This window comes from Blastocystis hominis (assembly GCF_000151665.1).
Source record: "Blastocystis hominis, Singapore isolate B (sub-type 7) whole genome shotgun sequence assembly, scaffold_0".
Classification (NCBI taxonomy): Eukaryota; class Bigyra; order Opalinata; family Blastocystidae; genus Blastocystis; species Blastocystis hominis.
Genome location: NW_013171815.1, coordinates 580,808 through 608,275, shown reverse-complemented (window position 1 = coordinate 608,275; position 27,468 = coordinate 580,808). Strand labels below are relative to the sequence as shown.

The following is a 27,468-nucleotide window of genomic DNA, read 5'->3' as shown; positions in this document are numbered from 1 at the left end:
AACAGGATTTCCCTCTACAACCAAATTCATAAGTCCACTCTTATTGGGAACATCGATTTGCGTCACTTGAAAATGGTACTTTGGCAGCACATCATTGGTACAAAGATCACTGCTATCCAAAAGATTCGCATCAGCCTCTGTCATCAAACCTGTTTCTGTAATAAACCGGTAGATATCATAGTTGGTGATATTATTTGGTTCAAGTCCAGAAGAGAAAGGTAAACAAGTTAGTAAGTGTTTAAGCGAGAACTTTATGCTTGTGCCCTGTTTTTTCGAATAAGCAGACTCAGCAGCCGTAATAACAGCTGTAGCCCAGGATGTAGCTACAGCATTTGACATCGAATAATTTTCAAATCCATTACAGAAATCGCGGGTGGTTATTTCGGCTGAAAAACTTTCTTCGTGAATATCTACTGGGTCAGCATAGGATCCATGACGTAAGTATTCGGTTCCAATGTCCATAAGCCCTTGTAAGTCTTTATCAGCAAAATCGGAAAGAACTGAAAAGTCGACTGGATAACGTCTGTATCGAGCCTTGTTCAATATTTCTAGACAGCTTTTTTCGAAAAATGGGTAATGTTTCCTAAAACTCAGAAACGGCTCATACCATTACTCTTTATATTCTTCACATCCATCTACGCATTTTGAGGGATATGCCTTCAGATAGTCTTCATATCCTTTACGACTGCAAGTATACTTCAGTTGTGTACACGAAACATTAAGCAACAGAAGAGAAATACAAATAGCAATCAAATTCAGTTGCATTGGTAGAAACGAATAAATCTATGAAACGCTGTTATTCGGAATTGTAAAAATATGTGGGAATAGGAAGTAATATCAGTTTTGGACGAGATACATAGATTTTTGTATTCTATATTATGTGCAATTGAATAATTGACAATCCAAATGAAAAATGAATGTTGGTGTTGATACTCTCGACAATTAGCGTGATATTTCAATTTTATGTAATTATCGTCAACTAAAATAAAGTATTTCGTATTATTAATGATGTATACCGACATTTGAACAACAGTACTAATTCTGAAAAGAAACTGTGAAATTGAATTGAATACTGATAATGATTCAATATTACATATATCAAGCATAATAGGTGGGACAAGTAACCTACTAAGCAGATGTTGGATAATAAGGCGGAATCGAGCTATGGAAGGCTTAGGTAATCCGATTCTGAAGAATAAAGGAGTTACATAGACAAGAATAAGTGCGACTTCAAAACAAGAATTCTGTAATATAGGCTACGTGTATATTAATAATCTGCATTAATCTATAATGAATTCTGCGATGTTGGTGAATTCAACAACCAGTGTTATATTAGCTAAAAACTGATAATGTCATTATTGAATAAGACAAGGTAAATTGAAATTACAATTGCTGAGTCAAATAGAATCAAGAGAACGAATTACGATACATGTGGATTATTCTAACATTTTTATTTTCAAATTATATATTGATGAATACACAAGCTAATAAAAGAAATGTATATCCACTACTCTTGCTGACTACATGCTAGATTTGATTAAACACGATTAATAACTTATCAGCTATATATTTTTAGGTTTTCTTGTATATCTATGGTCTTTCAGAGTTTATCGTATCTAGATATTTGACTTGTCCAGCAGTTATGTGTCATTCATAGTAGTTCAAGCGTGCCTGTTCGTTTTGCAAAGAATAAATAGTCTAAACTAGTGCTAGAAATGATAGTGTTAATGATTGAAGAATTAATACGAACGTACATGATTAATTATGTTTAGAAAATGTGTTTTGAAGGTTGTGTACAAGTATTATTTATGAGGTGATACCGAATTCTACTTCAATAAGTTGTTTGCCATCGAATCTGTGATGGTTTTATTCTATATAGTGTACCAAATAGGACTCACTGAACTAAAATAAGGATCACTTAATATAAAACCAATTGTATTGACTATTTTATTGTGATATAGTTTAGGTTACACCGCATAGCTAGATTGTCATTAATATATATACAATAGTACAGAGATCCATTTTGCGAGCGGTATAGTACACAAAAGACTAACATAAATAGTGCCCTCTTTTGATCCAACAAGGGTCCACCATTCACCACTTGAAATAGTCATGCTTTAATTATAGTTATTAGTATTATACATTTATATGAAAGTCATTTTATAGCAGAACAAGAAATGGTTCATTGGCTATTGTGTAACATGGATATTGTAAAAGAGCCACACAATGCATTCATTCTCAACCAGGAGCTCATTTGCTGCAGTTTCTTCAATAATGTATTTCCCATTCCTGTAATAGAATCTACAGTAGGTATGTCACTTTGATTTGTGAAGTGTTTACTTAGTTGATCACATACATGGCAGTAAGTAATATGGATAAAAGCATACCTTTCTAATTCAAAAAATTAGTGCTTATAAATGCACATTCAAACAAGCAAAATAGTCGTAAGAGTAATGGTAATTATGCAGATGAACACAGGAGCAAGTCATTGGTATAAGGAACTAATGACCTCCATTTCCTAGGTTATGTCATTCATAAGTATACTATTTCTAGTTGATTCATTTTTATGCTATTATACTTTTTAACGGTGAATGATATGGAAGCAATAATCACTTGGATCTTATGTTGTTGTCCTTAGATTTGGTCATAAATGAATTTCATGAAAGAAAAATGATGTGTATAAGAACAAACTGTATATTACGATTCATTAACACACATGGTTTTGACGATTATTCTACTGCAGCAGAATTGATTCTATTGTATCAAAATAAAGTTGAAAGGATAGGAGAAATATCTATAAATCATGTATTGTGGGTAAACGGTACGCTTGAAAGATTTGAATTCAACATTTTGGAATGAATTAGGAAGATTAACATGGCCGGCATATGGAATATCTAAATAATATAATTACTCATGTATAGAACTACTTTCCAATATCACTGAATAGGGATAATGGAAACTATAGCCCTTGGAATTAATGGATATAAGATTTGGAAGATCTGCATTGAGTTATTTACAATCATAATATTCATACTTCGTAGTATCAAGGAACATTGCTTATCATCAACAGATCCATTCAGCGCCAGTTTTCCCAGTTTTAATGATTCTAGAGACAATAGATCTACATTTTCACTTTAAACACATTCATTCAGTACTTTCGATTATTGTAATGGATGAGCCATAAAATGAGTAATTACCTAATCTAATGGATTGTAGATTTGGAAGATCTAATGATGATATCTTGAATATCATTTGTGATACCTCGAACCACAAATGAACTATAATAGAAATTACGAGAATTACATCCAAATGTCCCTATTTGAATGGATTGTAATTGTGGTAGATTCTTCAATTCAAAGTCTCCAGCAAAATCACTGAAACTGAATTCACCAATTTGAATGGATTGCAATGATTCACAATTCAATATGTGGAATGATTTTGACTGATTATAGGCAACAGCGCTATTCCATTTTCCTTTCAATATGTGCGAAAAGGAGCTTGTACCAATCATCAAAGATTTCAATCGATTTAATCCATCGATATGAAATGTTTGCACTGATTCAAAACAGCAATTTTCAATCCTTATTGATTTTAGCTTCACATACTCATTGAAGTCTATTGTAACCAAATCGTTACAGCAATTGGAGCTAATTACCAAATCTTCGATATCCTTTGTAATTCTACTTATGCCATTCATGTGTTGAGTAATAATTAGGTGGTTTCCCATTCCATTGTGTTCTTTATTATTAATCAATACACTTCGAATACTTTCACTCATTCCTTTTGTATACCAACCTTCATACAAGTCGATTCCTCCTTCCTTCTCTTTGCCATGTTCCCATTCACTTTCACGAATTGCTGTTCCATTAGCTTCATCAATCAAATAGCCCAGTCCATTTCGCACATATTTACCATTTTCTATGCTATATCCTCCAACATAGATTGGAATTCGATTCAGCAACTCCGCATTTCCATTCTCATCATTGTTTTTAGCATATTCGATCATTTGTTTATTATCAGCATCAAATTCACGAATGATTCGAATCAATTTGTCTTTCGACCAATATCCTTCTATCTTCTCTTTACCATCATTTTCCATATCATATTCGATTCCATAACCATCTCGATTCATTTCTTCATCAAATCCACCTCGATAGATCACCATATCATTATCATTTTCTTTACCATTTCCACACTTGCATCGAACTACCATAATCAATCCTTCTTTACTATTTTCGATCATTTTTCGATAGCCATCATTTTTAAGAATCGAGTCCCAGTTCTCTTTTTGTAATGCTTTACCATGCTTATACTCCGTCATTTCGCCGATTCGTTTACCATTTTTCATTGTCCATGCAAGACTCAAGATTCCACGATTGAATAATTGGCATCGACCTTCAACTTTACCATCTTTCATTTCACTCAACAAATACTCATTGGAATGATCTCCTTGATATCGAGTGACTTCATACTCTACTTTATTAATGGAAATTCTTTTCTTTTCTCTGGTTATGTAGTCGTTAAGTAAATATCTCCTTTCTCTGGTTTGCTTTGACAAATCTATATTATAATAATATAATTTTTATACGTATACATTCAAAAGAATTTACCATTCTACAAAATAATACTTTTCCTCTTTGCTTCAGTCTATTTCTGTTTTCACTTTTGTCTGCTCAATATTAATCGATAGGTAAATGCAAGCATAATATTGATGTAATTGGGTTTGATTCCGTTACACATACACAAGACTCACATATTCAGGAGAAATGCTAAAAGCGTATTTTCATAATCTCGTTGTTTGAGGTAGTGTAATAATTGAGTGATTCATTGTCTAAATGATCTCTGTAGCATAAATCTACACAAAAATATATTATTCTACATCTCTACAAACACAGATAATATAAACACACTATATTTATTTTTCCTATATGGATAGATATATGAATAGCACTCAACTATCAAGAAAATGGGATAAAACAGAATGCAAATTACCTAGAATAGCTATTTAACATTAAGATTATTCTTATCCACACCTGGTAATGATAAATTCAAAGTTAGAGTCAAAGTCATGGCACTATTAAAGGAATTTCACTTACAAAGCATTTTTGTGACACTGCAGATTATCAAGTCCTCAATTTCATCATAATGTATCCAAAAGTAATTGGAATCCAATATCTCTTCTAACAACATATCAAAGCACTAAGCAAGCTGATATACATCCACTCCTCAAATTAGTAAAAAAACTAACTACTGTTAAACTATTCCCCCCACTTCCCTTGATTCCACAATATCCTTGTGGTTATGCCCCCATGTAGTGTTAACTCTGAATTTCTGTATTTTTGCTTTCATCGCTGCTCCTAATTTCCAGATAAGAATGGCTGTATAGTAATCATTATCATATTATAATCATAAATCACTATACATGTGCAATAAACGACCACGATAACCGCGGAATACGTCTCGTTCCATTCCTTTCGCCTTCCGTCCACATAGGATTGTTCAACCAGCTACTTTTCGCTATACACAAATGGTGAGATACAGGTAGGGATCGTATTTGTATTTTGCTGTCTTATTGGAGTTGTTTTCGTTTTTGTGCTAAATGGGATGCAAATTGCCACTTTTTGAATTTCATTTTATCAGAAAACTAACCTATTCTATAGTATGACTCCTGCTGATACCAAGAAGAGTATTCCCCTATAATTCCTGTTTCTTATGTGTAGGCTGCAAGGCCCGCGGTTCTTACTTGACTGTGCACTTCAAGAACGCTCACGAGGTGGGTGCTGCCATCAAGGACATGTCTCTGCTCAAGGCCGAGAAGTACCTTAACGACGTGATTGCCCACAAGCAGGCTGTCGCCTTCACCCGCTTCAACGGCGGTGTTGGTCGTCACGCCCAGGCTCACTCCATCAAGGCTCCTGGAGATCAGTGCAGATGGCCCAAGGCTGCCTGCAAGTTCTTCCTGGTGCTTCTGAACAACCTGAAGGCCAACGGTGAGGCGAAGGGTCTGAACGTGGAGAACCTTCGTATCAGCCATGTGCAGGTGAACCAGGCTCCCGTGATGCGTCGTCGCACCTACCGCGCTCACGGACGTGTGTGCCGTAGGCAGTTGGTTTTTGTTGGTAATGTGCAGCCTATCTCCGCCACCCTGCTCACATTGAGATGATGTGCACCGAGGAGGATTCTGCGGTGAAGAAGGCTACTTCGGTAAGTATGGAGGCGTAGTGTCATGGTGTAGAAGCCCACGCACAAGCGTCTCACTCGCAGACAGCTGGCGTACAGAAAGCTCGTTCACCAGAAGCTTGCTGAGAAGAAGAAGGAGGAGAAGGCTTAGGGAGTTCTGTGAACCGCAGGTTGGTTGAAGCTGTTTGTTCGAAACTCGTTGTAGTAGTAATATAATTGGTTATGAAGAATGGATGATGTGAATAAGCTGATTCTATTCTTGGTTATCTTTTTGTTTCAGTATTATATGCTGAGAAATGTGGATATTAACTTCCATGATCCAGACTTTGCAGTTAGTCATCTTTTTGGCTATAACGATGTATTTTACATCGGTGCAAAGGGTTTCATGTCTCAAAAGGAGATCGGAAGCAGGATTGTTGATAAGTCGCGCGATTCTCTTACGGTGATCAAGGATACTTTCAATAATCAAAAAACTAGATCTTCATCATATTCTAGTAGTTTCGTGCTCAGTCTATTATGTGTAGTAAGAAAGTATCTAAAAACAGACTCGTTACCTCGACGATACCCTTCTAACTACCAAAGTGATCCTAACTATCTTGAAAACATATTGGTAAGGTCTAATTACTCTCTCTCTGGATTTGCTACTTTAGAAACAAATCGTATAGTGCTGTGAACGTTTTCTATGTGTAGAATATGATTATAAGGATATCGAATATCCAATACCGTTTAACATCCTGTTTAATAATGCCTCTACCCACTATGTGAATTTTGGTGTTCGAGATGATCGTTTTCCTTCCTTTGTTCAGTTTGGTGCTGTAAATGGTTCCGCTTTTCCAAAAACCGATTTTATCTTTGCAACAGCTTGCTCGACGAACCACGTGTATTCAGTAGTCAACGAGCTGTACTCTCTTCTGCTCGCCGAGAAGGATGCGTCGATTGTTCTCATCGACATCGGCATCTCTGATTCCTTCCTGAACTACCTCATTTCCGAGCTCGTAGAGTTCAACAAACTCCGCGAGAGGCTTCATGCGGAAGGACTGTTCTACTACCGCAAGTTCAATTTCCAGAGTTTTCCTCATTGGTGGAACATCGAAGATCGCTTGGTTCGAGGCGGCTACTCCTGGAAGATCGCAGCTATTTACGATGTTCTCATCGAGTCACAGAGAGTTTTGGTGTGGACAGACGCCGGGAATCTGCTTCCTCCCGACATCAACAAAGATCTGAACCGAACGTTTACATATGGCGCGTATACGCCTTATTCGGGAGATAACATAAACAAATGGGTCCATCCGTTGTCTAGACGCTTTATGGCGCGGCACAAGATGGTTCGCAAGATTATGCCGGGACGTGGAATGTGTGATGGTGCCTATATGCTCATCGACTATAATAACGCCACGGTGATGAGCGACGTTATCATACCGTACGTTCAGTGTGCCTATACTCGAAAGTGTATTACTCCTTATGGAGCGACGAGAAAGAATCATAGGCAGGACCAGGCGATCATAACGGTACTGATGCACAGTGCAATGATAAAAGAATCGTGCCATGCCGCTTACAATTCGCAAGTTCTCACGCACAATGATTGCAAGCAGCTTGATAAGTGTGACTTAGTGAAGCAACGGGTTTTGAATCTCATTAGAATGGTGTACTTTTAATTTGTTTGTTGACACATCGTACCAAATGATATCAAAAATATCGGTTATTCCGAATTCTGCCGTGAGTCTTTGTTTGCCATTATAATCTCGCTATCGATTCATGGGTGCTTACAAGTATCTTGAGGAGCTCTGGAGAAAGAAGCAGAGCGATGCCATGCGTTACGTCCTTCGTATTCGTTCTTGGGAGTATCGTCAGCTTCCTAAGGTGTGCCGCGTGTCGCACTCCACTCGTCCCGACAAGGCTCGCAAGTTGGGCATGAAGGCCAAGCAGGGTTACGTTGTGTACCGTGTGGCTGTTCGCCGTGGAGGACGCAAGCGACCTAATCCTAAGGGAATTGTCTACGGAAAGCCCAAGCACCAGGGTATCAACCAGCTGAAGAACACCCGCAATCTTCAGACGATTGCCGAGTGCCGTGTGGGCCGTGTGTGCTCGAACCTGCGTGTGCTGAACAGCTACTGGGTGAACCAGGACGCTACCTACAAGTACTACGAGGTGATCTTGGTGGATCCCAACCACCCTGCTATCCGCAACGACCCCTCCATCAACTGGATCGTGTCTCCTGTCCACAAGCACCGTGAGTGCCGTGGTCTGACCTCTGCTGGTCGTCATGCTCGTGGCATGAACAAGAAGGGCCACCGTGCCAACAAGCGCATTGGAGGATCCTGGAGAGCCAGCTGGAAGCGTCGCAACACGCTCTCTCTCCGCAGATACCGATAAGCTTGAGATTAGGCAGCTGCAGAATGTTTGTTCAAACAACCAAGGGAAAGATACACTATATAAGTACAGAGATTAGGAGTAGATAATGCCTGGCATGCTTCTCACGCTCACACCCCTCGGAATAAAGTCTCGATGTCACGATCAAAGGCCAGCACACCATCATTCAGGAAAAAGTCATCGTCATCTGATACGTCACTTGAGGTTTCAGCCTGATGAGTGCTAATCTGCTCAAACAAGAATGCAACTTGAACTTAGATTCCCTAGAAAAAGACGTACTTTGATCAGGATCATTCGGAGCGAAGAACACTTCCTCCACTCTGGAATCCACTTCCTCTTCCACCATCATATCCTCGTTCAAAAATATCCCCGGAGAAAAATCTATGGATCCCTCGTATGGATTGTTAGGATCTGAAACTTGACAATAGATGCAATGGTGCTTATAAATGTCCGGACTGTGGCAAATAGCATGGACTCCGATAGCTCGATAATCAACTACTAGACTATAGTCTTCATTCTGAGAAGATAGAAAAACGAGCGAACTGAAAGGTAAGAACTGAACTATCGATTACGTGTCTTGTAGGTAAAGAGACCCGTGACTGTGAACAGCACGTCGGTTAATAATACAGTCGACATTTTCTATGCATTCTCCAGGACTATCTTCTATCATAGAAGCCCCCTCTTGTCTCTGTCCTTCACGAACAAGCATAAATACGGAGATAATGTGAAAATGCCTATTTATGGAATTGCAAAAGAATGCATTATACCGCGAACAGTGATTTCATTAGTTTGAAGAGTCAGTAACAACAATGCAAAACTTTTTTTATTTGAAAAATGAAAGCAATTTTAGCACTCTCATTGATTTTGTGCGTTTCTTTAGCGTTCGCAAGGCCATCTGTTCGTACCCATACTAACTCGATTACTCTTTTTGATGTACCACCCGGTGCCGATGTTACTGACACTCCAGGAGGTGGAGGCGGCGGTGAAGGCGGCGGCGAAGGCGGCGGCGAGGGTGGTAGTGGAGGTGGTTATTGGAATGGCAATCGTTTTGATTGGTGGGGCACGAATGGTAGTTCCTACTTCCCGCAAGAAGGAGGTGGTTTTGGAGAAGATGGCAATTATGGCTGCTATTACAACTATACCCACTACAACAACACTGGCATCTGCCAAGGAGTGATGGACGTCGTTTTTCTTATTGACTCCTCCTCCAGTATTACTGATGAGAATTACCGGAAAGAAATTGATTTTGTAAAGAGTATTCTTGACTACTACTATCTCCATCCGAATTATACCCTGGTCTCAATCCTTGAGTTTTCCACGGACGTACGAGTTCTTCAGGAGTTGACGTATGATGCGTGCGATGTCCGCAAGGCGATTGATTCGGATCGGATGTCTGGTTTAACAAACATTGCGAAAGCTATTGAAGAAGCGCACCGCATTTTGAAGAACAGTCGCAGCGATATTCCGGATCAGATCGTGCTTATCACAGATGGTTTTCAGACGGTTCATAGTTCGATTAATTGCAATGATCACCCCCATGATTGTAATGCGTACGCCATCGAAAAGGCCCGAGCCGCGAAGGCTGACGATATCCAGATCTATACCATCGGAGTGGGTGCAGCATCGTATTATGAGGACGACTTGCGCCAGATTGCGTCGTCCCCTTCGGACCAATACTTCAGTTTGGTAGACGATTACAGCAGCATTCAAACCGTGCGAGAGAAGCTTCAGAACAGCACATGTCCCTTGGTGACCCAGATCCTTCCTGACTGCAGATGCAACGAAGAAATGCCGGATGAGATCATGATGATCGGTCACGGCTTCCCTCAGTCCGCATCGATCTCGCTGATGTGCCGGTTTGGAGATTTCCCTGAAACGAAAGCGAAGGTGTTGAATCAAACGCATCTGCTCTGCGATGGTCCGAAGCTGGTCGATCGCGAAGAATGGGCGTGGGTGCACACAGCGAACTTTATGTGGAACGGAGAGTCGAAAGTTCCCATTAGTCTGCTCTATAATGGAGCGTCCATCGTGCAGAGCGATGTAGAGTTCACCTATCTCTCTTGTCCTGATTATTCTTATCTGATTTGGGTGTTTTTAGGCGTTATCTTGGTGGCAGTTTTGCTCGCTGTTCTCGCTTATATCGCCTCCCACACGAAACCAGCTAAGAAAGTCATGCCTGTGAAGCAAGCTTCCAAGCCAGCCGCTCCTCCGAAACCGGAGCACGCTGGACAGATTGATCTGTCGATGATGGGAGTTTAAGGAATTGGTTTCTCCTCTTCTTTCGATGGAAGCATTATTCGATCGCTTGTTTGTATCAACACTGATTGATTGGTTGATTGATTGATTAGTTGTGTTGATTGTCTGTTTGTTTGATGAAACAAAGAGTTGAGTTCAGGTAGAGTGAAGGAGTGTAAACAATATCGCGCAGCATTGCTTGCGAGATCATCTGGCAGGTCTGGAAGAGTTCCGGGTTTCCAATTTCCTGCGCGATATCAGCGAGTCTGCGACACACCATCTCCGTCCGAAGCAGCTGATTCACGACAAACCCTTCATCCAAAGGACAGCCCTTCATTAGATCGGAGAACGTCATTCCTTTGCACCACTTCTCTGCGATCTCCATAAAGCCCACATGGATATTCTTCTCCTTGGTCATAATACTCTCTTCCGACAGTCCGCAATCCTTCTCCAACTGTCCGATTCGCTCCACAATTTCGATCATCTCGTGCTGAATCTTGATAAAGTGAGCGTTTGTGAGAGTCACGTCGTCGTTTCGCTCGTAAATGCAAACGCTCAGCACTCCGGCGAGTTCGGGAGGCGTCAAATCATGAAGAAGATTCTCGAAGAGAAGCTCGAGCAGTAAAAGCTCGTTCCCTGATCGGATCTATTTCATAAGCATCCTCTCAATCAACTGAGATACAAAGCAGCAGCAGCGTCCTTTCATGGTTACCGTGTCGTCCTCATCGATGTACTGCAAGTTTTTAAGAACAGCGATGCGTGAATGCAGCTCGGGGAGCAGACTCAGCTTCTCTTCGCCCATTTTGTTGGTTAATTTCTCCTTCTTCGACTCCAACGCGGACAGAATATAAGCGAACGCGTTCAAATCGTCTTCGGTAGCGGAAGGGAGCAGCGATCCCGGTCTACTCAATAACCCAAAACACATTGCAACCCACATGGAAGGGGGCAGCACGGGACAAATGTTCTTCAGCCCCGCAGTGTCTCGCAATACGACGTATTTCTCGTAGAGAGAACCCAGTTTCTTGGCCAGGTTCGAGAACAGAACGTTGAACGTCATGATCTGCTTGCCAGAATCGACGGATCCCGGGAGAATCGCTTCGATATTCTAGATCACAGAGCGATGGAGCGAGTACATGGAACGAAACATGCGACACGAGGAACATGATTCCGTTAAAGTTAATGCATTTCAGCGGAAGCGTGGAGGATTGCTTCAGACTGTTCATGTTGACTTGCTGCTCAGGCGGGATTTCGTACGACTACACTTAAAGCACAGCGCCAAACAAACGGGCGGAATGTAGGAGACAACGATGAACTCGTTTTCGACGGTGATCGAAAAAAGCGAGCCCACAGTGTGGAGAATATGAAGCGAGTCGTTTATGAAAAGCGAAACGTCCAGTAAAAGCAAGGCGCCTTTGCGGAACGGCGATTCTTTCATGTTCTTCCAAAGCTCCATCTGCGTCTCCCAGAACTCCGTACGCGATTTCTGCGTATGTTTGTACTGATTTGCGTACTCAATTTGATCCTGCAAGGAGAAGAGAATCGGCTTCTTCTTGAGCCGTTCAGCGACGTTTTCAATGCTTTTCAGATTCTACGATCTCAGCTTCCCTTGACTGCTTTTACCTTTTTATAGGCAGTGAATTCGGTCTTGGACCGATGCACAGCCTCCGAAAAAGAGTGCGAGATCATTCCTTCTAACGACAAGTCCTGAACGCGCATAATGCTCATAATCATCGAGTAGGAGATTCGGAATTGCGACGTGATCAAATCGCGTGTTCCCGAGACAATACCCATCACTACGTTCGTGGAAGGCAGATTGCTCACATGGATATACACGCGTCCAAGAAGGTCTTTTCCGCGTCGACCCGCTCGTCCTGACATTTGGGTGAATCTGCTCGTCAGCCTACAATTCCGTTTGCTTCCTACTCCGAAGAAAGGAAATAGCGAGAAGTGATGCCGTCGTTCTTCGCCAGTCCGCTGAAACACACCGATTTGGCGGGCATATTCACGCCGATCGCGAAGGTTTCCGTGGCGAACAGCACTTTGATGTACCCAGTCGAGAAGAGCATTTCGACCACTTCCTTCAGAAGCGGCAGCAGTCCTGCGTGGTGAACGCCGATGCCTTGACAGAGGAGAGGCAGCAGCGTTTGGACCTGCGCGAGACTGCGGTCTTCTGCGCGCAGATCTTGAATGCAGCGCTGGTAGAAGCTTCGGACGTATTGTGCTTCGTCTGGAGGCAGCAGATTCACTTTTTCCTTGGCGAGTTTCTGTGCGTTTTGAGAGCAGGAAGCGCGGCTCATGGTGAACATAATGCACTACATGGCGAAATGGGAGGCAGGAGTACGGGCATGTCGTTGTTCTTCTTGAGAATCTTGATTACATCGCGGAGATCGGATTGAGAGGGGTTGAAAATCTTCGCAGGAAGGGAAGGCGCGTCGTCCTTCGATGTTTCTTGGGGACGGAAGCCGTGAAGCGATCGGATTCGATCGGGATAAAACTTGTTTTTCACGTCTTTGATCTATTCGATGAATGGGCTGCAGAGAAGCTACGCAAGTCACTTTGCCTTGGTAAATCAAGTCGAATTCTAATGGAACGGGACGGAAGTCCGTCTGCATGATCCAAATCTTTTTGTGTTTGCTCCGCCCAATCCAGTCTGCGATTTGCTTCACGTTCGGAGTGGTAGCGGAAAGGAAGATCAGCCCCACGTGATCGGGAAGGAGAATGATCGATTCCTCCCACACGACGCCGCGATCTGAATTGTTAATGTAATGGGCCTCGTCGAACACGACCCATTCGATATCGCGAATGATGTCGGATCCGTTATACAGCATTTCTCGAAGAATTTCGGTGGTCATCACGAGAACCGACGCGGTCGGATTCAGCGAAACGTCGCCCGTGATGATGCCAACGTCCTCGTATTTCAACTTAAAATCGTGGTATTTCTGATTCGACAGCGCCTTCACCGGCGAGGTGTAGATACATTTCGTCATATGCGACAAGCAAAGCGAGATGGCGTAATCCGCAACCACAGTTTTACCCGCACTGGTATGTGCGCAGACATAAACGCTCTCTCCGCGCTCTAAGTGGACAATCGAGCGCTTCTGGAAGTCGTCGAGCTCGAACGGGAATTCCTGAGCGAGGTGGGGAACGAGCGTGTGGAAGTTGGACATATCTCGCGAGTCGATCTCGCTGTACATTTTGCCTTCGTTCACACTGAGCCCGACGTTTCGAATGTTCTGAACGAACGATTTCTTCTGCTCCACTCGCAGACTCATTAAATCGAATGCTTTCTTCTCCAACGCGGTGAACGACATCTCGCTCTCTTCCGTTTCCAGTTCCGAATCATCGCCCGCCTCGCTTTCGGTGTTGCCTTTGCTCTTCGTGGGAGAAACATCGCTCAACACTTCTTGTTGGGTCACTTTCGAAGTGAAAAATGCATCAAATCCGGAAAACGGTTTCGTTGAACTCGGCATTGCAAAGAATTCAGTGAATTGGTTCGAGTCCTCCGCTTTTTGGCTCGTTTCGGCCGTCACCAAATCGAAAACGCCTTCATCTGCAAACACAGGCTTCCACTTCTTTGCAAGCTCGTCGTGTTTCCACGATTCCACCGTTTCTGCGTCGATTGAACTGGCTAAAACCGATGTTGCATTCGAGCTGCCCCAGAACTCGGCTTCCTGCTTCTCGGGAGTTAGAGACATTGAATTCATTAGCGACAGTTCACCAGGCAGAATGGGCTGGTTGTGTATGTCGCCCTTTACCTACAAATCATGAATGAGGTAGTTCAGGTACACCAGCGCGGGAGAATTGGCGATAATAGGATGTTGAATTTTGAGCCGTTTCTCCAGAAAATACTCGCTCCTCAAAAGATCGACGCATCTGATTCTCACTAGGAGTGCTCCCATCTGTAGGAGTATCCATTATTTCAGAAGTAATTTGGGGGATTGGCAGAAGAGTCGACGTCAACTGCAAGTCACTGTAACCAGGAATGTTCATGTAATTCATTTCCAGCTCAAGCCGTTCATTTCCCACAATATCACATATTTTTAGGTTTGATTCGGGTACAATCTAGTCTAAATCAAATAGGAAGCACTCTACATCACTGAGTTCTGTGTCAATATCGACACCATCTTCTGGATATCCGTATGGAGTTGTAGAAATCGTTTCCAGAGCATAGAATCTGTGGAGTTGTTAGAAAACGGCAATTCCTACGTGTTTTCGCGCTTTATAAACACGGGAGTGTGATTTCTTCCAGCAAAAAGTAACTTTTCTTCGGTGTTCATGTTCTTTGACAAAACTAAAATTTACGCAACTTACGCATAGGCAAAAAATAGAAAGTCCAAATCATTTCTCTATTCACCAACTGAACGGCATGGAGAGTGTTTTGCTGTGCTCGTCTGGATTTTCGACATCAATTTGGTCAGTTGATGAGGAGTTGAAGTTGTTTCGCGAGATATCGATTGCTTCGGGTAGCTGCAGAGCTCTTGATTGGAATCAAAATAGTAAGTTTGTATCGAGAGGTTGTAATGAAAATAGATAACTATATCTTTTTGTGCTCAAGTAATGGGGATATGTTTCTCCAGAATATCAAAAAAGAAACGCTCATCAGCGCGAAAAACCAAGTATCTGAAGATGCACCAAGTACGATATTCTATGAGGGATTCTATTATAGTACCGATTGTGAGTGGAATAATCTTATCCGGGAGTCGCTATGTGATAACTGGCGATGTAGAAGGTAATATCCGAGTATTCAATTATTATTTTAATCTTCTAATATTGCAGCTGTGGCCTATTGCCAAAACCGGGTTTTCAGCTCCAGTTCTGGACGTGAACTATCCAGGTTGTCAAATCACCTGCTTTGTCGAGTACTCAACGACACTCCTGTACGCCTGCACCTCGCAAGGAAACATCATCGAAGTGAATTCCCGAAACTATCGCAGTGAGCTAATCGCCACCATCGAGAACGAAGTAGGCATAAACCCTCGATTCCATCGCAGTCCATCCTAAGCATCATAAACGAAAACGGTACTCTCTTCCTCAGCACCTCTTCTGGAAGCATCTACCGCATGCTTCCCCTCATCAAGCGCGTATTTTTTATTCTCCATTTCCATCCCCATTTAGTACACACTCGTCTATTCCTCCGAATCCTCCACGCCTCTCCATCTTTCTTTCTCCCTTTCCTCCCAACTCAACTGCGTGGTGTGCTACTCCGGCACTTCTCTCCTTCTCTTCAACCTGAAAACCAATCAGTTCTTTTTCCTTCTCTCTCTCTCATCGTAGAATCATCGGAATTCTCCAGACCCCCACCGCTATTGTCGCCGCCGACATTCTCAACGATCGCGTGGTCGCAGCCACCGCTGACCAGCGTCTTCTCCTCTGGAGCGCGCTGAATCTATCGGCTCCTGTCGCGTCCGTGTTTACGACGCAGCCGATCGCGACGCTGCGATTCAACCGAGTGCTGCGCAGCGCGTCGAGACAGACGTCGACGTTTTCGACGCCGCAGAAGCAGAGTAATGCGATGGGGGAGTCGATGGGAACGCTGCCGACTTCGTCGATTACATCCACGCCGTCGAAGATGCTGGTGGAAGAGACGGAGCGGAGAGAAGAGAAGATTCAGTCGACGATTCAATCGAGAGGAGAGACGATTTTAGAAGGTGTGGAGAGCGCGAATCTGCGGGAAATGTTGATGGAAGTGGTGCAGCCGATGATATTCGAACTTCAAACGTATGTGCACCGCGAGGTTTCGGATCTGAAGGCTGATATGATTCGACAGTTTTCGGATCAGGAGCAGATCATTCAGCAGCAACGCGATCAAATCGAGCTTTTGTTATCGCAATTTCAACAAAAAGGATAGAGAAGTGTTTGTTATTAATAAAATATTTCATCACTTGTGTCGGTGACATGTACTCCTGAGCTACTTGTCTCGCTCATTTCATTCACTTCTCTGAAATCATTCGTGTCATTCAACTCTTTCAAAGCACTAGAATCGTTTTCATAGGATAAAGAAATCTCCATTTCAGCTCCTAAATTACAACTGCGAGCCAATCCAGAGACTCGACCAGTAGATTGTCGATTAGAAAAAGTCACCGAATCCTTTTGATTTTGATGAATGATGATTTTATAAGGTTCGTCTTCTTCTGAAGAAGATCCGATTCCTATCAGCTCATCGGAACTTAAGAAATTCTCTTCGGATGTATTGTCGCTTGTCGACAGATCATTCTTATCTTCATTTGGAACTACATATTCTTTCTCAATATAACTCTCTGAAGTCTTAATCTCATATTCAAGTCTTTCCTTCTCCCAATCATTCATTCCACAATTTCCAGAATGGTCTAAATTGCTATCAGTTTGGTTCATTCGATTCTCATCATCATTGTTACAATAATCATTATCATTATTATATTTCCTACTACTACTACTACTCGTAGTAGGAACAGAAATAACATTCATTCGATTCATTTCATCGATTCCATTGATCGAATCCTTCATTTTCTTTGTATTTTCTATCTTCTCTCCTCTTCCCAATTCTTTTTTACTTTCCACCACACTCACTCTCCAGAGAGCACTGGAACTAATCGAGAGTGGCTCTTTGTACCAACCATTGATGAGCTCCGTAGCGCGAACTTGTACTCCATTCTCCCATTCTTCTTCGCATGTTGCTATTCGCGTTACAGGATCGATAGAGCATCCAAGACCATTGCGGCTAAACGTATTGCTCCCTTGATTGTACACATAGCCTCCGATATACACTGGAACTCGGGTAGCCACGTCCACATTGGCCTCGTCTTTGAACTCTGTCATTCGATTATCCCGAAAAGTTTTCAGAACCCGTTCCAATGTTCCACTCTTCCAATATCCTTCAAATAATTCCTTTCCCGTAGAGCGGTCGAACTCAACACCTCGCCCATGTCTGTGAATCAATCGGTCGTATCCCCCGCGATACACAACGACCCCCGATGTACGGTCGATGAATTCCACTTGACTGCCCGCTTTGGTATTGAGGATTCGAATCACATCTCCATCAGAAGCAAGATTCTCCCAGTTTTGGATTTGTTTTACCATCCCCAGCTCATATTGTGTGCAATTTCCATTCCTTTTACCGTTATCTTCATTCCATTCTTGGAGCAAGACGCCGTTTTCGAATAGCCTGATTGTGGAGCTACCCACCTTCCTTAGTGTGTATTGTTCTGCGTGATCGTTTTCAAAATATTGAACTTCATATTGTTCTCCGCTTATTTGAATAGTTTTCTTCGGACCCTTGATATGATCTTGTAAAGTGACTAAACTCGTCTCACTGCTTTTTCTCTCTATCCTTAATCCATTAATACCATTTTTACCCTCCATAGAGCTATATCTAAATTCATTATCTCGACGTTTCAGTTACCGAAATTCCCGCGGGAGTAGAAGGATGCGAAAATACAATCCACGATCTAGAAATCTCATAATTGGGATGCTCGCCTCTTTCCGATCGATTGCTTTAAAGTCTACTCGTCTGAATTTTGCTCGCGCCATGTCGTATTATACCCCCGCCGATGGTATTCTTTGACTTTTGTGTTCTTAAGGATAGGAGTTGTGGATCCTGAATGGCTCCAGCAGCGCTTAGGGAAAGTGCGCATTTTCGATGCTACTCTCCACCTCGATCCCAAACGTAATGCGAAAAAAGAATTTACTGAAGTATTTCCCATATTTTTGAAACTAGAAATAGAAACGAATTCCTGGAGCTCAGTTTTTCGATATCGATGCTGTTGCTGATTGCCAGCTGAAGCTTCCCCACATGCTTCCCTCGCCTACCTACTTCAAGCAGTGCGTGGAGAACATGGGAATCAACGATACCGACGAGATTGTAGTGTTCGTTCCTTTCTCTCTTTTCTCACCTCCAGCTACGACACGCACGGTCTCTTCAGCGCCACACGCGCATGGTGGATGTTCCGCCTCTTCAACAAGAACGCGAAGGTGTATGTGCTCAATGGCGGTCTTCCTCGCTGGGAGAGCGAAAAGCGCCCACTCGAAAGCGGTGAGGCTGCTCCAGTGACCACTCCCGGCCATTTCTACGTGAACCCCGACTACAGCATGGTCCGCACGCTCGATCAAGTGCTTGACCTCATCGATGAGTACAAGCAGGGAAAAATCGACTTCACGGTCATCGATGCGCGTCCCAAGGGCCGATTCGACGGTACGGTGCCGGAAGCGCGACCGGGACTGACCTCGGGGCACATGCCGGGCAGTCGGAACATTCCGTTCTCCTGCGTGGCGAACCCGGAGAAAAACTTCGAGATCCGCCCGCCCGAAGAGCTAGCGAAGCTCTTCGCGGACATCAAGGTGGATCTTCATCGCAAGGAGCCGATCGTGTTCTCGTCGCTTTGAGTGAATGGAGTGAAGGGTAGATGCGGATCGGGCACGACGGCTTGCGTGGACTACTTCGCGGCGCATCTGCTGAAGCGAAGAGAGCCTGGAAGCATGGCGGTGTACGATGGATCGTGGGCGGAGTACGGAGGCAAATCGTACACGCCGTACGAGAAGACGAAGTGAAGAGATTGAAGGTATGATTGTAGTGTGACGGTGTTTGTGAAATATGCGATGTGATGAAGTGAAATGCAATGTAAGGCATTACAATGCAATGCAGCTCCATATAAAGCCAGGTAATACCACATAATTCCATACAATACTATACAACGCCCTGCTGCAACTCGATGCAATGTACAGGTGTATGAAAACAAACAAGTACAGTGTTCCAAATCCATATGTGACCGATTACAATCGCTTATTGGCTGCCTACAACTCAAAACTCGAAGAGAAGGCTACGGGTCAAGATGTAGTGTCCACGCTTGGAAACCTCCACGATCTTTCCCTGCTTGAGGAGCTCACGAATTCCAGCACGAGCGCAGGAACCGTTGATCTTCAGACGGTCCACAATGGTATAGACAGTGATGAGCTTCATCTAGACGGTTCATATCGCTCTGCGGAACATACCTTAGGCACCTCAGCGACCAACTTATCATAGTCAGCCTGCTCGAAGTAAACCTTGTTATCGATAGTTTCTCGCACCTTTCCCTTGCTCCACTTCTAAAAATAGTAACAACGAGGCAAAAAAGCTCACCTTCTTTCCGTTGGCAGACTATAAAGAGGTTAGACTCACGCACAACACAAACGAAACAACTCAACGCATCCATTCGAGCACCACTTACCATATTGTAATCAACTGGATTATTGAAACAATCTAAATGGTAGGTGTTGAATCCACGATATTCCCATTCGCCTCCCGCTCAGTAATTTTTCTAGTAAATTCATCACGACCAGATTCCGCCGTGATCGCTCTGATTCACTCGAACAAACAATCAACAATACCAAGAATGATTAGAAATAAACAAGAGACAGCATGCTTATGCCTTTTCCGCAGTTTGAGGGTTTCCATATTTGGTCTATGTCGCAAACGCCACGCTCACCCTACTTCAAAAGCTGTGATCTTCTTTTCAAGCTCGCGACTGCGAGTATTCAACTGTCCCATCAAAACCATCATCTACGTCAAGACACATTTTAAAGCTTACATTATTCTTCTCTACCTCGAGAGCTTCCTTCACTTCACCCACATTTCGCTCAACCAGAATCGAATCTACAACACGGTAGCAACGGCGGCTTGCCTCCATTCCAGTAAGTGTTTCAATCACATCTCTACAATTAAAACGGGAATAGTAAGCCGACTTGTTTTCAGCAACGCTCAACTCCAAATCACTAATCTTTTTGAGAACAGAGGCGTATTCCGATTTGTCTCTCTGGTATTCCTCCAACTCCTACTGATGATTCCAAACAAGCGAACTCTCACCGATTTAAGCACTTGAGTCACTCCCTTGCCGCTCATTCTGTAGAAATTATTTGAAAAATTGAAATGAAGGAGAATAAGTCTATCTAGGTTTTTAGAAACTCTGCTATTTCATGCTATCTGTAGTGGATACATTCTTTAACGACAACAGAAAAATCGGAATCATCCTAATTACGACTGGATGCATCCTGCTGACCCTGGGAGTAGTCTTTCTCTTCGATCCCGCACTATTGGCGATGGGGAACATTCTCTTTATTGGGTATAGAATGGAGGGGTGAAATGTGATTTTAGAGGGATGCCCTTCGTTTTTGGTTTTATGCGGTGTCTTCGGTTCTTTAACCCGTTGGAAAATAGTTCCGTAGCCCCATTGCTGTGGATTCAACAATAGAAATGGAAAGGTGTTGTCCCATTCTTTGGAGGTGTCTTTCTGGTTCTTATGAAGTGGCCTGTTTTTGGAATGTTGCTGGAGATGTACGGAATCATTCGATTGTTTGGGTCTTACTTCCCTATGATATTTACCATGTTGCATCAAGTATGTGTTTTATTCATCGCAGTTGATTCTATTCTAGGTGCCTGGTCTCGGCAGTCTGCTCGACCGCATCCCCTTTATCAAGGATTTTGTGTCTTCAGCTGCAGCCCATGCTCCCAAGTATCCTAACGTGTAATTTGTTTATTGGTGGTTAAACACTGTTTTCACTCACAATCAAGCACTACCACTTGCAAGTCGATATCGAATTCGGTGCACTTCATTCACACATTGCGTGTACAAGGAGCAAATCGATTCTTGCGTGTTTTCCAGCGAATAAATTCTCCACAGACGGTGCTCTTTCCACAACCGGAGTTCCTTGATGATCTCGATGTTTTTCTTTGATTCGGGCCGTTCTTGGTTTGTAACGACGACGATCAGAGGAACCCAAGGAGCAATTCCGGAGAGGAGCTACAAATGAGTGTGTGTCACAAACGACACCAAATGAAGACACTTTCGCGAGTAGTGATAGTACCGCTCATTATAGAGAATGTTGGCAAGGATGTTATCTTCGCTGAATCGAAGGGATGTGTCTTGGCGCGACGCATCCACGATCCACAGAATCACATCGCGATAGCTTTCAAACAGGGGAAAAGTGGGGAAAAAGTTGGGAAAGGAACTAGGTTTGACCCCCCTCACACTTTTCTTTACAGCAAGAGATGTGTGTAGAAGCTTAGAATATAATAGTTTCGACCATTGAAAAATAATTCTTTTCGAACCAATCCTGTGTTGTTGCTGAATTGGCTGCGGATGTTTATAGAATAGTAGGAATCTTCTTGAGATTGAAGCACACGCTCTCTGCCATCGCCCACACCACTTATTACCAGGAGGTTGATCGTTCTATCCATTCCATTCATACAATCTTTCCTTACTCATTTCGGTTGCAACACCGTCGCATGTACCGTCGGTTCAATACCCTACGTCGGATTGATAATCACCGAGCGTACGCGGGAGCTCGTAGAAGATGGAGTGTGTAATATTTGTAGTTACTGATCCAGGACACTTCCTTGAACAGTTTCTGTGAAATCCCCAACTACAAAAAGCATGGTAGTAGATGCATCCCAACGTTGTGGCATTGTTCCTTCCAGAGCGCGTCGGAATTTAGACATATGATCCGTAGGTGGTGCGATAGGCAACTGATCCCAAGCAAAATCGTAAGCGGTTCACAATAACTCAGTAGTGTTAACAAAGCATCATATGGAATATCGGTTAATAGGCAAATCATGGTTTCCAATCTAAAAATAACAAAATAACCGAAAAGCGAGCACCCATCCAAACACGCCCATTTCAAATTCGTTTTCAACAAACACTCCACACTTAACAAGAACAACCCGCATTTTTCGCCTCATCGGTTCCCTTGGATTCCACATTGATCTTAATAACTACACACATCATCTCTCTCCTCCTCCACTCACATTTATTCTCGCTCTCTCCTTCCTTCTTTGGCTTTCCCTCTCCGGGCAGCGTCGTCGCGACCTTTCGGAACAACGCGGTCACATTGAAGTTGCACTTCGCGGAAGTCTCAATGAACAGAACATTCAGTTCCTTCGCGAGCGCCTCTCCTTCGTTCGTAGAGACTTGTCTGGAGTCAGAAAGATCGGTCTTGTTCCCGACAAGGACGATCACCACATCATCACCTCTCTCGACGCGGACATCACTCAGCCATTTACGAGTATTCTCGAAGGAGGTGCGATCTAGAGTGAAGAGCAGGGAGAGGCACAACTTGTAAGATCGTATACGATTACAGCTACGCTAGAGTCGCGAATATAACTGGGAATCAAACTTCGGAACCTCCTAACGATCACAAAGCAAAAATTGCGTCGTACTCCTGACCGGCAGTATCCCAGAGCTGGAGACGCACAGTACGATCATCCAAATACATAGTCTTGGACAAAAAGTCGATACCGATCGTTGCCTATATTCTCAGGCGATTTGGTTCACTATATACTTGGTACGATGAATCAAAAGTATCGTACATAAAACGTGTAATAATTGAGGTCTTTCCCACGCCCGGATCTCCCAGGAAAACCAACTTGTATCTATTCGCTAAGCGGACCAATAATGTTTCTTACTTCTCGAGAGGAGTCATACGGGGAGCTCCTCCTTCAGTTGTAGTGGAATCAGCTGCTGCACTCATTAAGTTCAAAAACTGGAAATTATAAAGAATGGTTCTCAATTCCCAGTTGGACCAGTGTACTCGGCGCAAAACCGCCCATCCCCGCGGGGACCGTTTCAAAACAAACAACCCAAATTGGGCAGATACCAAAAATCCTAACTACCAACTAAGCTACTAGATCTTTTTTCTATTCATCACACGGGTTCGTAGATCCAGAATTAAAAATCGTGTGATTCTGGGATCGCTTGTTCAAATTAATAGTACGGTTGCTCACCGACTCGTCCCTACGCCTCACTTCCTCCGTTCCGCCGCCTACAGAATCGAATCAATCTCCTTGCCGCTCCAATCCGTAAATTGGCTCCATGTGAATTTATCGGGTTGTACGCCCATCAAAGCATCATCGAACGAGCTGTTGAAGTAATCCGCGTCGCGCATGTCCCCCATCAGCCCCCCGGACCCGACGGAGCCGATGCCGCCATTCGAGAAAAACCCCGGCGCGGGCGCGAACTCCTCATTCCCAGGATCCGTGGCCAAGTAATTCTCATAGTACGCCACGTGCTGCGAGGGGAAGAACGGCCGCGCGAAGGTGGAGTGCGACCCCGCCGAGCTCATCGAGTCGAACAGTCCCGAGTCTCTCTGCGCGCCGAACAGTCCTCCGTGCGCCGCGGGCAGCGAGTCGTGCCGCGCCAGCCGCCGCGCCGCGCCGAACCCCAGCCCTTCAGGGTCTCCGGGGACGGACCCGAACTGCCCGGCCACGGCCACGCGGGGCGAGGGCCCGTCGAAGAAGGACCCGGAGAGCTCCAGCGACCAGTCGGGGTCCACGCCGCCGTACAGGTCCGCGTCGTGCTGCGTGTAGAACCGCGGCGACGGCTGCAGGCCCAGCTCGCCGCGCTGGAACACGCCGTCGCGGAAGGCCGCGGGCTGCTGGAACGGCGGCAGCCCCGCGGAGGCGAACGGCGGCAGCGCGGACTGCGTGTAGGTCGCGGGGAGCGGGTTGTTGTCCTGCTCGTCGAAGAACTCCAGACCGGCCAGCTCGCGCACCGACCCGCGCAGACCCTCCTCGGACCCGCCCGGGGCACAATTCGGGACATTGGGGATATTCGGGACATTGAGGCCGCTGGTGACCCCATTGAGGCTGTTCGGGACATTCGGGACATTGAGACCGTTCGGGACATTGGGACCATTAGGACCATTGGGACCATTGGGACCATTAGGGACATTAGGGACATTAGGGACATTAGGGACATTCGAACCATTAGGGACATTCGGGACATTCGAACCACTGGGACCACTCGAACCACTCGAACCAATCGAACCAATCGGGCCATTGGGTCCATTGGGTCCATTGGGTCCATTGGGTCCCCCGAGGCCCATGGAACCCGCGGGTTTGGGCTTCAGCGAGGCGCGGCGGTCCTTCGATCGCTTCGACCCCGCGGTCCCCGCGGGAGGCGAGGGCGCGGCGTGGAGCCCCGCGGGCTCGGCGAGCGACTCGGAGGGATCGGAGGGAGGGAGGGAAGAGGCGGCGGACGAAGAAGAGGGCTCGTCCTCCTTCGAGTAGGCTCGCTTGACGTCGTAGCTGCGGCCGGCGATGGTGTGGGGCGTCTGCTGCAGCGCGGCGGTGAGGCTGCTGGCCTCGTGGAAGGTCACAAAGCCGAGGCGGTGCGAATGGCGCTTGTCATGCCGGGTGGTGATCGTCACGCTGTCGATCTCTCCGAAACGGGAAAAGTAATTTCGAAGCTCGCCTGGAGGGGTATTTAGAACGCGGAAAGAGTACGCTCCGTCACATCGAGACTTAGGCGACCGATGAAAAGCTTGCGGACGCAGTTCTTCGGAGACTGCTCGGCTAGAGTCAGGAGAGATGAATAAAACCGTACAGGAAGACTGTGGAGGAGGGGCCATTTCTTTAGGAAGTGCCCAACGAACATCCACCTAGAACGTAGCAACTCGGCAATAGGCAGTACTTCTCGACCATCTATTATATGATTCTTTGTTTTCATGGCTAATTCCGCCGAGCACGAATTTTCGAAAATGCAAAACCCAAATCCGCGAGATACTTGGCGGTCTGTATACTTCATAACATTTGCTTGCTTGACCTCTCCAAACTGGGAAAAGTAATTCAATAACGACTCTACGCATCATCTAGTTTTGTTAAGCTACTACGGTCTGTTGTTTTGAACGAAAGACCGCCCACAAAGAGCTTGCTACGAGGTCAATGAACAATTGTTCAAAGTACTCATGATAATACTTTAATGGCTTTTCTTCCGTACTCATAGGAAACTGGATACCTTGCTAGTTGTTGCAGTACCTATGCACGGTCTTTAAATAACCTAATTTAGGGATTCGCGGTTATTTTCGTTAAGGTATTCTTTCTATTTTCGGTTTTCGAACTCATGAATATTATTGAAGCGAATATCACTCCTGCTACACTCGATTCATCAACTCCCGAAGAAATCGAAAAATCGGTCGCCCTCGAGAATTATTTGAGGTCACACGCTCCTTGAATCCATCATGGATAGGTCTCTCCGTTTATACGAATCAAAGAACGAAATTGACCATCGTGAGGAGTTGTTGAAAAGTCTTCAAAGTATTCTGCGAGAATGTGTGAAGAAAATTCTCACGGCGAAAGTACAGCTCTTCCTTGCGTGTAATTCCCAGAATTTGTACAGCAACCAGGAGCCCGAGGAACTGGCAAGTCTCTATACGTTTGGTTCATTCCGAATGATGGTTCATGAACCATGGGCCGATATTGATACGTAGGCTTGTTCATCTGTTTAAATGTAGTATGTGTGTAGGCCCCGGCTCTGTAACCCGTGAAGAATTTTTCAGTGTCGTTTCTTCCGCATTACAAGGGGAAGAAACCTGTGCTACCGATGTTAACGTGATTGACACTGCGTATGTTTGTTTCTCCGCACTCTTCCTAGATTTGTCCCCATCATCACAATGAAATACGGAGGAATCGATATCGATCTCTCCTACTCACCCATCACTCGCTACCAATTGCGTCTTCCACGCGTTTTTTTCTTCTCCATCAATCGTCATTCCATAGAACTTCGACATCCTCGATGACGAAAATCTCCGAAACGTCGACGACCAGACCGTCCGCTCCCTCAACGGCCGCCGTGTCACCGACACGATCCTCAAGCTCGTTCCCAATCGCAACGTTTCCCCTTCTTTCGCTCTTCATCTCCAGACTTTTCTCCTCGTTTTGAAAGCCTTCCGTTGGTTCGCTCAAGTATCTTTTCCCTCTCCTAACTCTCCTTCCAGAAACGTGGCATCTACAAAAACGTCACCGGATATCTCGGCGGTGTGAACTGCGCGCTCCTCTGCTGCTACGCCTCGCTGCTCTACCCCAACGCCACCGCCTCCGTCGTTCTCTACAACTGCTTTCGCATCTTCGCCGAATGGGACTGGCAGAAGCCCGTCCTCGTCAGAGACGTGCAGCTGAACCCGGAGCTCGGCCACGACAAGGACGTGTGGAACCCCAAGGAGAACGAGCGATGCCAGAACGATCTGTTCCCGATCTTGACGCCCTGCTATCCGTCGCAGAACTCCACGTATAACGTGATGGCCAGCACGCGCGATGTGATGGTCGCGGAGTTCAAGCGCGCTCGCGACGTCACGCTCTCCATCTTAAAGGGAGAAACCGTAGAAACGGGGAAACGGGGAAACGTGTAGACCTGGGCGACGTTGTTTAAGGAGTTTCCGTTTTTCACGTCGTACAAGTACTACATTCAGATCGAAGTGTCCGCGAAGACGTCGGAGGTGTTCAACAATTGGTACGGGTTTGTGGAGAGCCAGATTCGACGATACACGCGGATGATCGAGGGGAACAAGTCGATCGTGATCCACGTCTATCCGACTTCCTTCGATGTGGTGAGGGAGAGGGGATCGAGTTATGTGCAGCCCGATTCCCCGCTGTGCAAGCAGTTTTACATCGCGTTTACGCCGCTGGAGGCAGCGAAAGGCAAGCCGCTGGATCTCTCGCTGGCGACGAGGCAGTTTAAAAACCATCTGCAGCGCGTAGGACGAAGAGGCGCGGCGTGAGGGTGATAGGAATGCAAAGGCGAGAAGGGCGAAGTGAAGATCACTGTAGGGGCGGCGAATGGAGGGGATGGCGTGTAGTGTCTGAAGAACACCAGCAAGGTCAATCAGCTGCCCGATTTCCTTTTCCCCGAGGGAAAGAAGAGGCGTCATCATCGAAAGCAGTCGCAGAGGGACGATTCGGGAGAC

The 27,468-nt window shown here is 44.8% G+C and overlaps 13 protein-coding genes; 8 read left to right on the top strand and 5 right to left on the bottom strand.

Moving 5' to 3' along the window:
* Window positions 1–5,497: 5,497 nt before the first annotated feature.
* Window positions 5,498–6,360, top strand: GSBLH_T00000184001 (uncharacterized protein). XM_013038358.1 has 4 exons: window positions 5,498–5,686; window positions 5,721–6,098; window positions 6,131–6,204; window positions 6,236–6,360. Exons 1-4 carry the CDS (start codon window positions 5,662–5,664, stop codon window positions 6,329–6,331), a joined length of 573 nt encoding a protein of 190 aa, XP_012893812.1. The 5' UTR covers window positions 5,498–5,661; the 3' UTR covers window positions 6,332–6,360.
* Window positions 6,361–6,696: 336 nt separating this feature from the next.
* GSBLH_T00006953001 (uncharacterized protein) lies at window positions 6,697–7,835 on the top strand (the record flags this gene model as incomplete). Its single annotated transcript, XM_013038357.1, is given in 3 exon segments — window positions 6,697–6,700; window positions 6,705–6,839; window positions 6,871–7,835. Coding segments are annotated over 3 exon segments (1,104 nt in total).
* A 100-nt stretch (window positions 7,836–7,935) lies between these two features.
* Window positions 7,936–8,574, top strand: GSBLH_T00000183001 (uncharacterized protein; the record flags this gene model as incomplete). XM_013038356.1 has 2 exons in its annotated part: window positions 7,936–8,130; window positions 8,167–8,574. The coding sequence occupies 2 exons, from the start codon at window positions 7,936–7,938 to the stop codon at window positions 8,551–8,553; spliced, it is 582 nt and encodes a 193-aa protein (XP_012893810.1). The 3' UTR covers window positions 8,554–8,574.
* Window positions 8,575–9,384: 810 nt separating this feature from the next.
* Window positions 9,385–10,852, top strand: GSBLH_T00000182001 (uncharacterized protein; the record flags this gene model as incomplete). XM_013038355.1 has 1 exon in its annotated part: window positions 9,385–10,852. One exon carries the CDS (start codon window positions 9,385–9,387, stop codon window positions 10,807–10,809), a length of 1,425 nt encoding a protein of 474 aa, XP_012893809.1. The 3' UTR covers window positions 10,810–10,852.
* A 42-nt stretch (window positions 10,853–10,894) lies between these two features.
* Window positions 10,895–14,057, bottom strand: GSBLH_T00000181001 (uncharacterized protein; the record flags this gene model as incomplete). Its single annotated transcript, XM_013038354.1, has 6 exons — window positions 10,895–11,431; window positions 11,468–11,890; window positions 12,092–12,373; window positions 12,406–12,673; window positions 12,709–13,077; window positions 13,099–14,057. The coding sequence occupies 6 exons, from the start codon at window positions 14,055–14,057 to the stop codon at window positions 10,895–10,897; spliced, it is 2,838 nt and encodes a 945-aa protein (XP_012893808.1).
* Window positions 14,058–15,133: 1,076 nt separating this feature from the next.
* On the top strand, window positions 15,134–16,633 carry GSBLH_T00000180001 (uncharacterized protein; the record flags this gene model as incomplete). XM_013038353.1 has 7 exons in its annotated part: window positions 15,134–15,281; window positions 15,316–15,420; window positions 15,452–15,525; window positions 15,562–15,747; window positions 15,777–15,866; window positions 15,901–16,028; window positions 16,060–16,633. Exons 1-7 carry the CDS (start codon window positions 15,152–15,154, stop codon window positions 16,631–16,633), a joined length of 1,287 nt encoding a protein of 428 aa, XP_012893807.1. The 5' UTR covers window positions 15,134–15,151.
* Window positions 16,634–18,187: 1,554 nt separating this feature from the next.
* On the top strand, window positions 18,188–19,336 carry GSBLH_T00000179001 (Rhodanese-like protein; the record flags this gene model as incomplete). XM_013038352.1 has 5 exons in its annotated part: window positions 18,188–18,314; window positions 18,347–18,453; window positions 18,485–18,627; window positions 18,660–19,133; window positions 19,164–19,336. The coding sequence occupies 5 exons, from the start codon at window positions 18,188–18,190 to the stop codon at window positions 19,306–19,308; spliced, it is 996 nt and encodes a 331-aa protein (XP_012893806.1). The 3' UTR covers window positions 19,309–19,336.
* Window positions 19,337–19,503: 167 nt separating this feature from the next.
* GSBLH_T00000178001 (uncharacterized protein) lies at window positions 19,504–19,949 on the bottom strand (the record flags this gene model as incomplete). XM_013038351.1 has 4 exons in its annotated part: window positions 19,504–19,551; window positions 19,582–19,717; window positions 19,750–19,824; window positions 19,857–19,949. 4 exons carry the CDS (start codon window positions 19,947–19,949, stop codon window positions 19,541–19,543), a joined length of 315 nt encoding a protein of 104 aa, XP_012893805.1. The 3' UTR covers window positions 19,504–19,540.
* A 210-nt stretch (window positions 19,950–20,159) lies between these two features.
* GSBLH_T00006952001 (uncharacterized protein) lies at window positions 20,160–20,635 on the bottom strand (the record flags this gene model as incomplete). Its single annotated transcript, XM_013038350.1, has 5 exons — window positions 20,160–20,198; window positions 20,228–20,296; window positions 20,325–20,448; window positions 20,479–20,567; window positions 20,612–20,635. The coding sequence occupies 5 exons, from the start codon at window positions 20,633–20,635 to the stop codon at window positions 20,160–20,162; spliced, it is 345 nt and encodes a 114-aa protein (XP_012893804.1).
* Window positions 20,636–20,709: 74 nt separating this feature from the next.
* On the top strand, window positions 20,710–21,281 carry GSBLH_T00000177001 (uncharacterized protein; the record flags this gene model as incomplete). XM_013038349.1 has 4 exons in its annotated part: window positions 20,710–20,855; window positions 20,888–20,954; window positions 20,985–21,128; window positions 21,166–21,281. The coding sequence occupies 4 exons, from the start codon at window positions 20,710–20,712 to the stop codon at window positions 21,259–21,261; spliced, it is 453 nt and encodes a 150-aa protein (XP_012893803.1). The 3' UTR covers window positions 21,262–21,281.
* Window positions 21,282–22,439: 1,158 nt separating this feature from the next.
* GSBLH_T00000176001 (uncharacterized protein) lies at window positions 22,440–23,259 on the bottom strand (the record flags this gene model as incomplete). Its single annotated transcript, XM_013038348.1, has 6 exons — window positions 22,440–22,504; window positions 22,538–22,816; window positions 22,846–22,916; window positions 22,949–23,037; window positions 23,071–23,161; window positions 23,195–23,259. 6 exons carry the CDS (start codon window positions 23,257–23,259, stop codon window positions 22,440–22,442), a joined length of 660 nt encoding a protein of 219 aa, XP_012893802.1.
* Window positions 23,260–24,992: 1,733 nt separating this feature from the next.
* GSBLH_T00006036001 (uncharacterized protein) lies at window positions 24,993–25,509 on the bottom strand (the record flags this gene model as incomplete). The annotated part of the gene is made up of 5 exons (XM_013038347.1): window positions 24,993–25,081; window positions 25,113–25,167; window positions 25,200–25,366; window positions 25,399–25,439; window positions 25,484–25,509. The coding sequence occupies 5 exons, from the start codon at window positions 25,507–25,509 to the stop codon at window positions 24,993–24,995; spliced, it is 378 nt and encodes a 125-aa protein (XP_012893801.1).
* A 237-nt stretch (window positions 25,510–25,746) lies between these two features.
* GSBLH_T00000175001 (uncharacterized protein) lies at window positions 25,747–27,282 on the top strand (the record flags this gene model as incomplete). The annotated part of the gene is made up of 5 exons (XM_013038346.1): window positions 25,747–25,863; window positions 25,894–25,991; window positions 26,020–26,134; window positions 26,503–26,883; window positions 26,914–27,282. 5 exons carry the CDS (start codon window positions 25,747–25,749, stop codon window positions 27,280–27,282), a joined length of 1,080 nt encoding a protein of 359 aa, XP_012893800.1.
* Window positions 27,283–27,468: the final 186 nt, after the last annotated feature.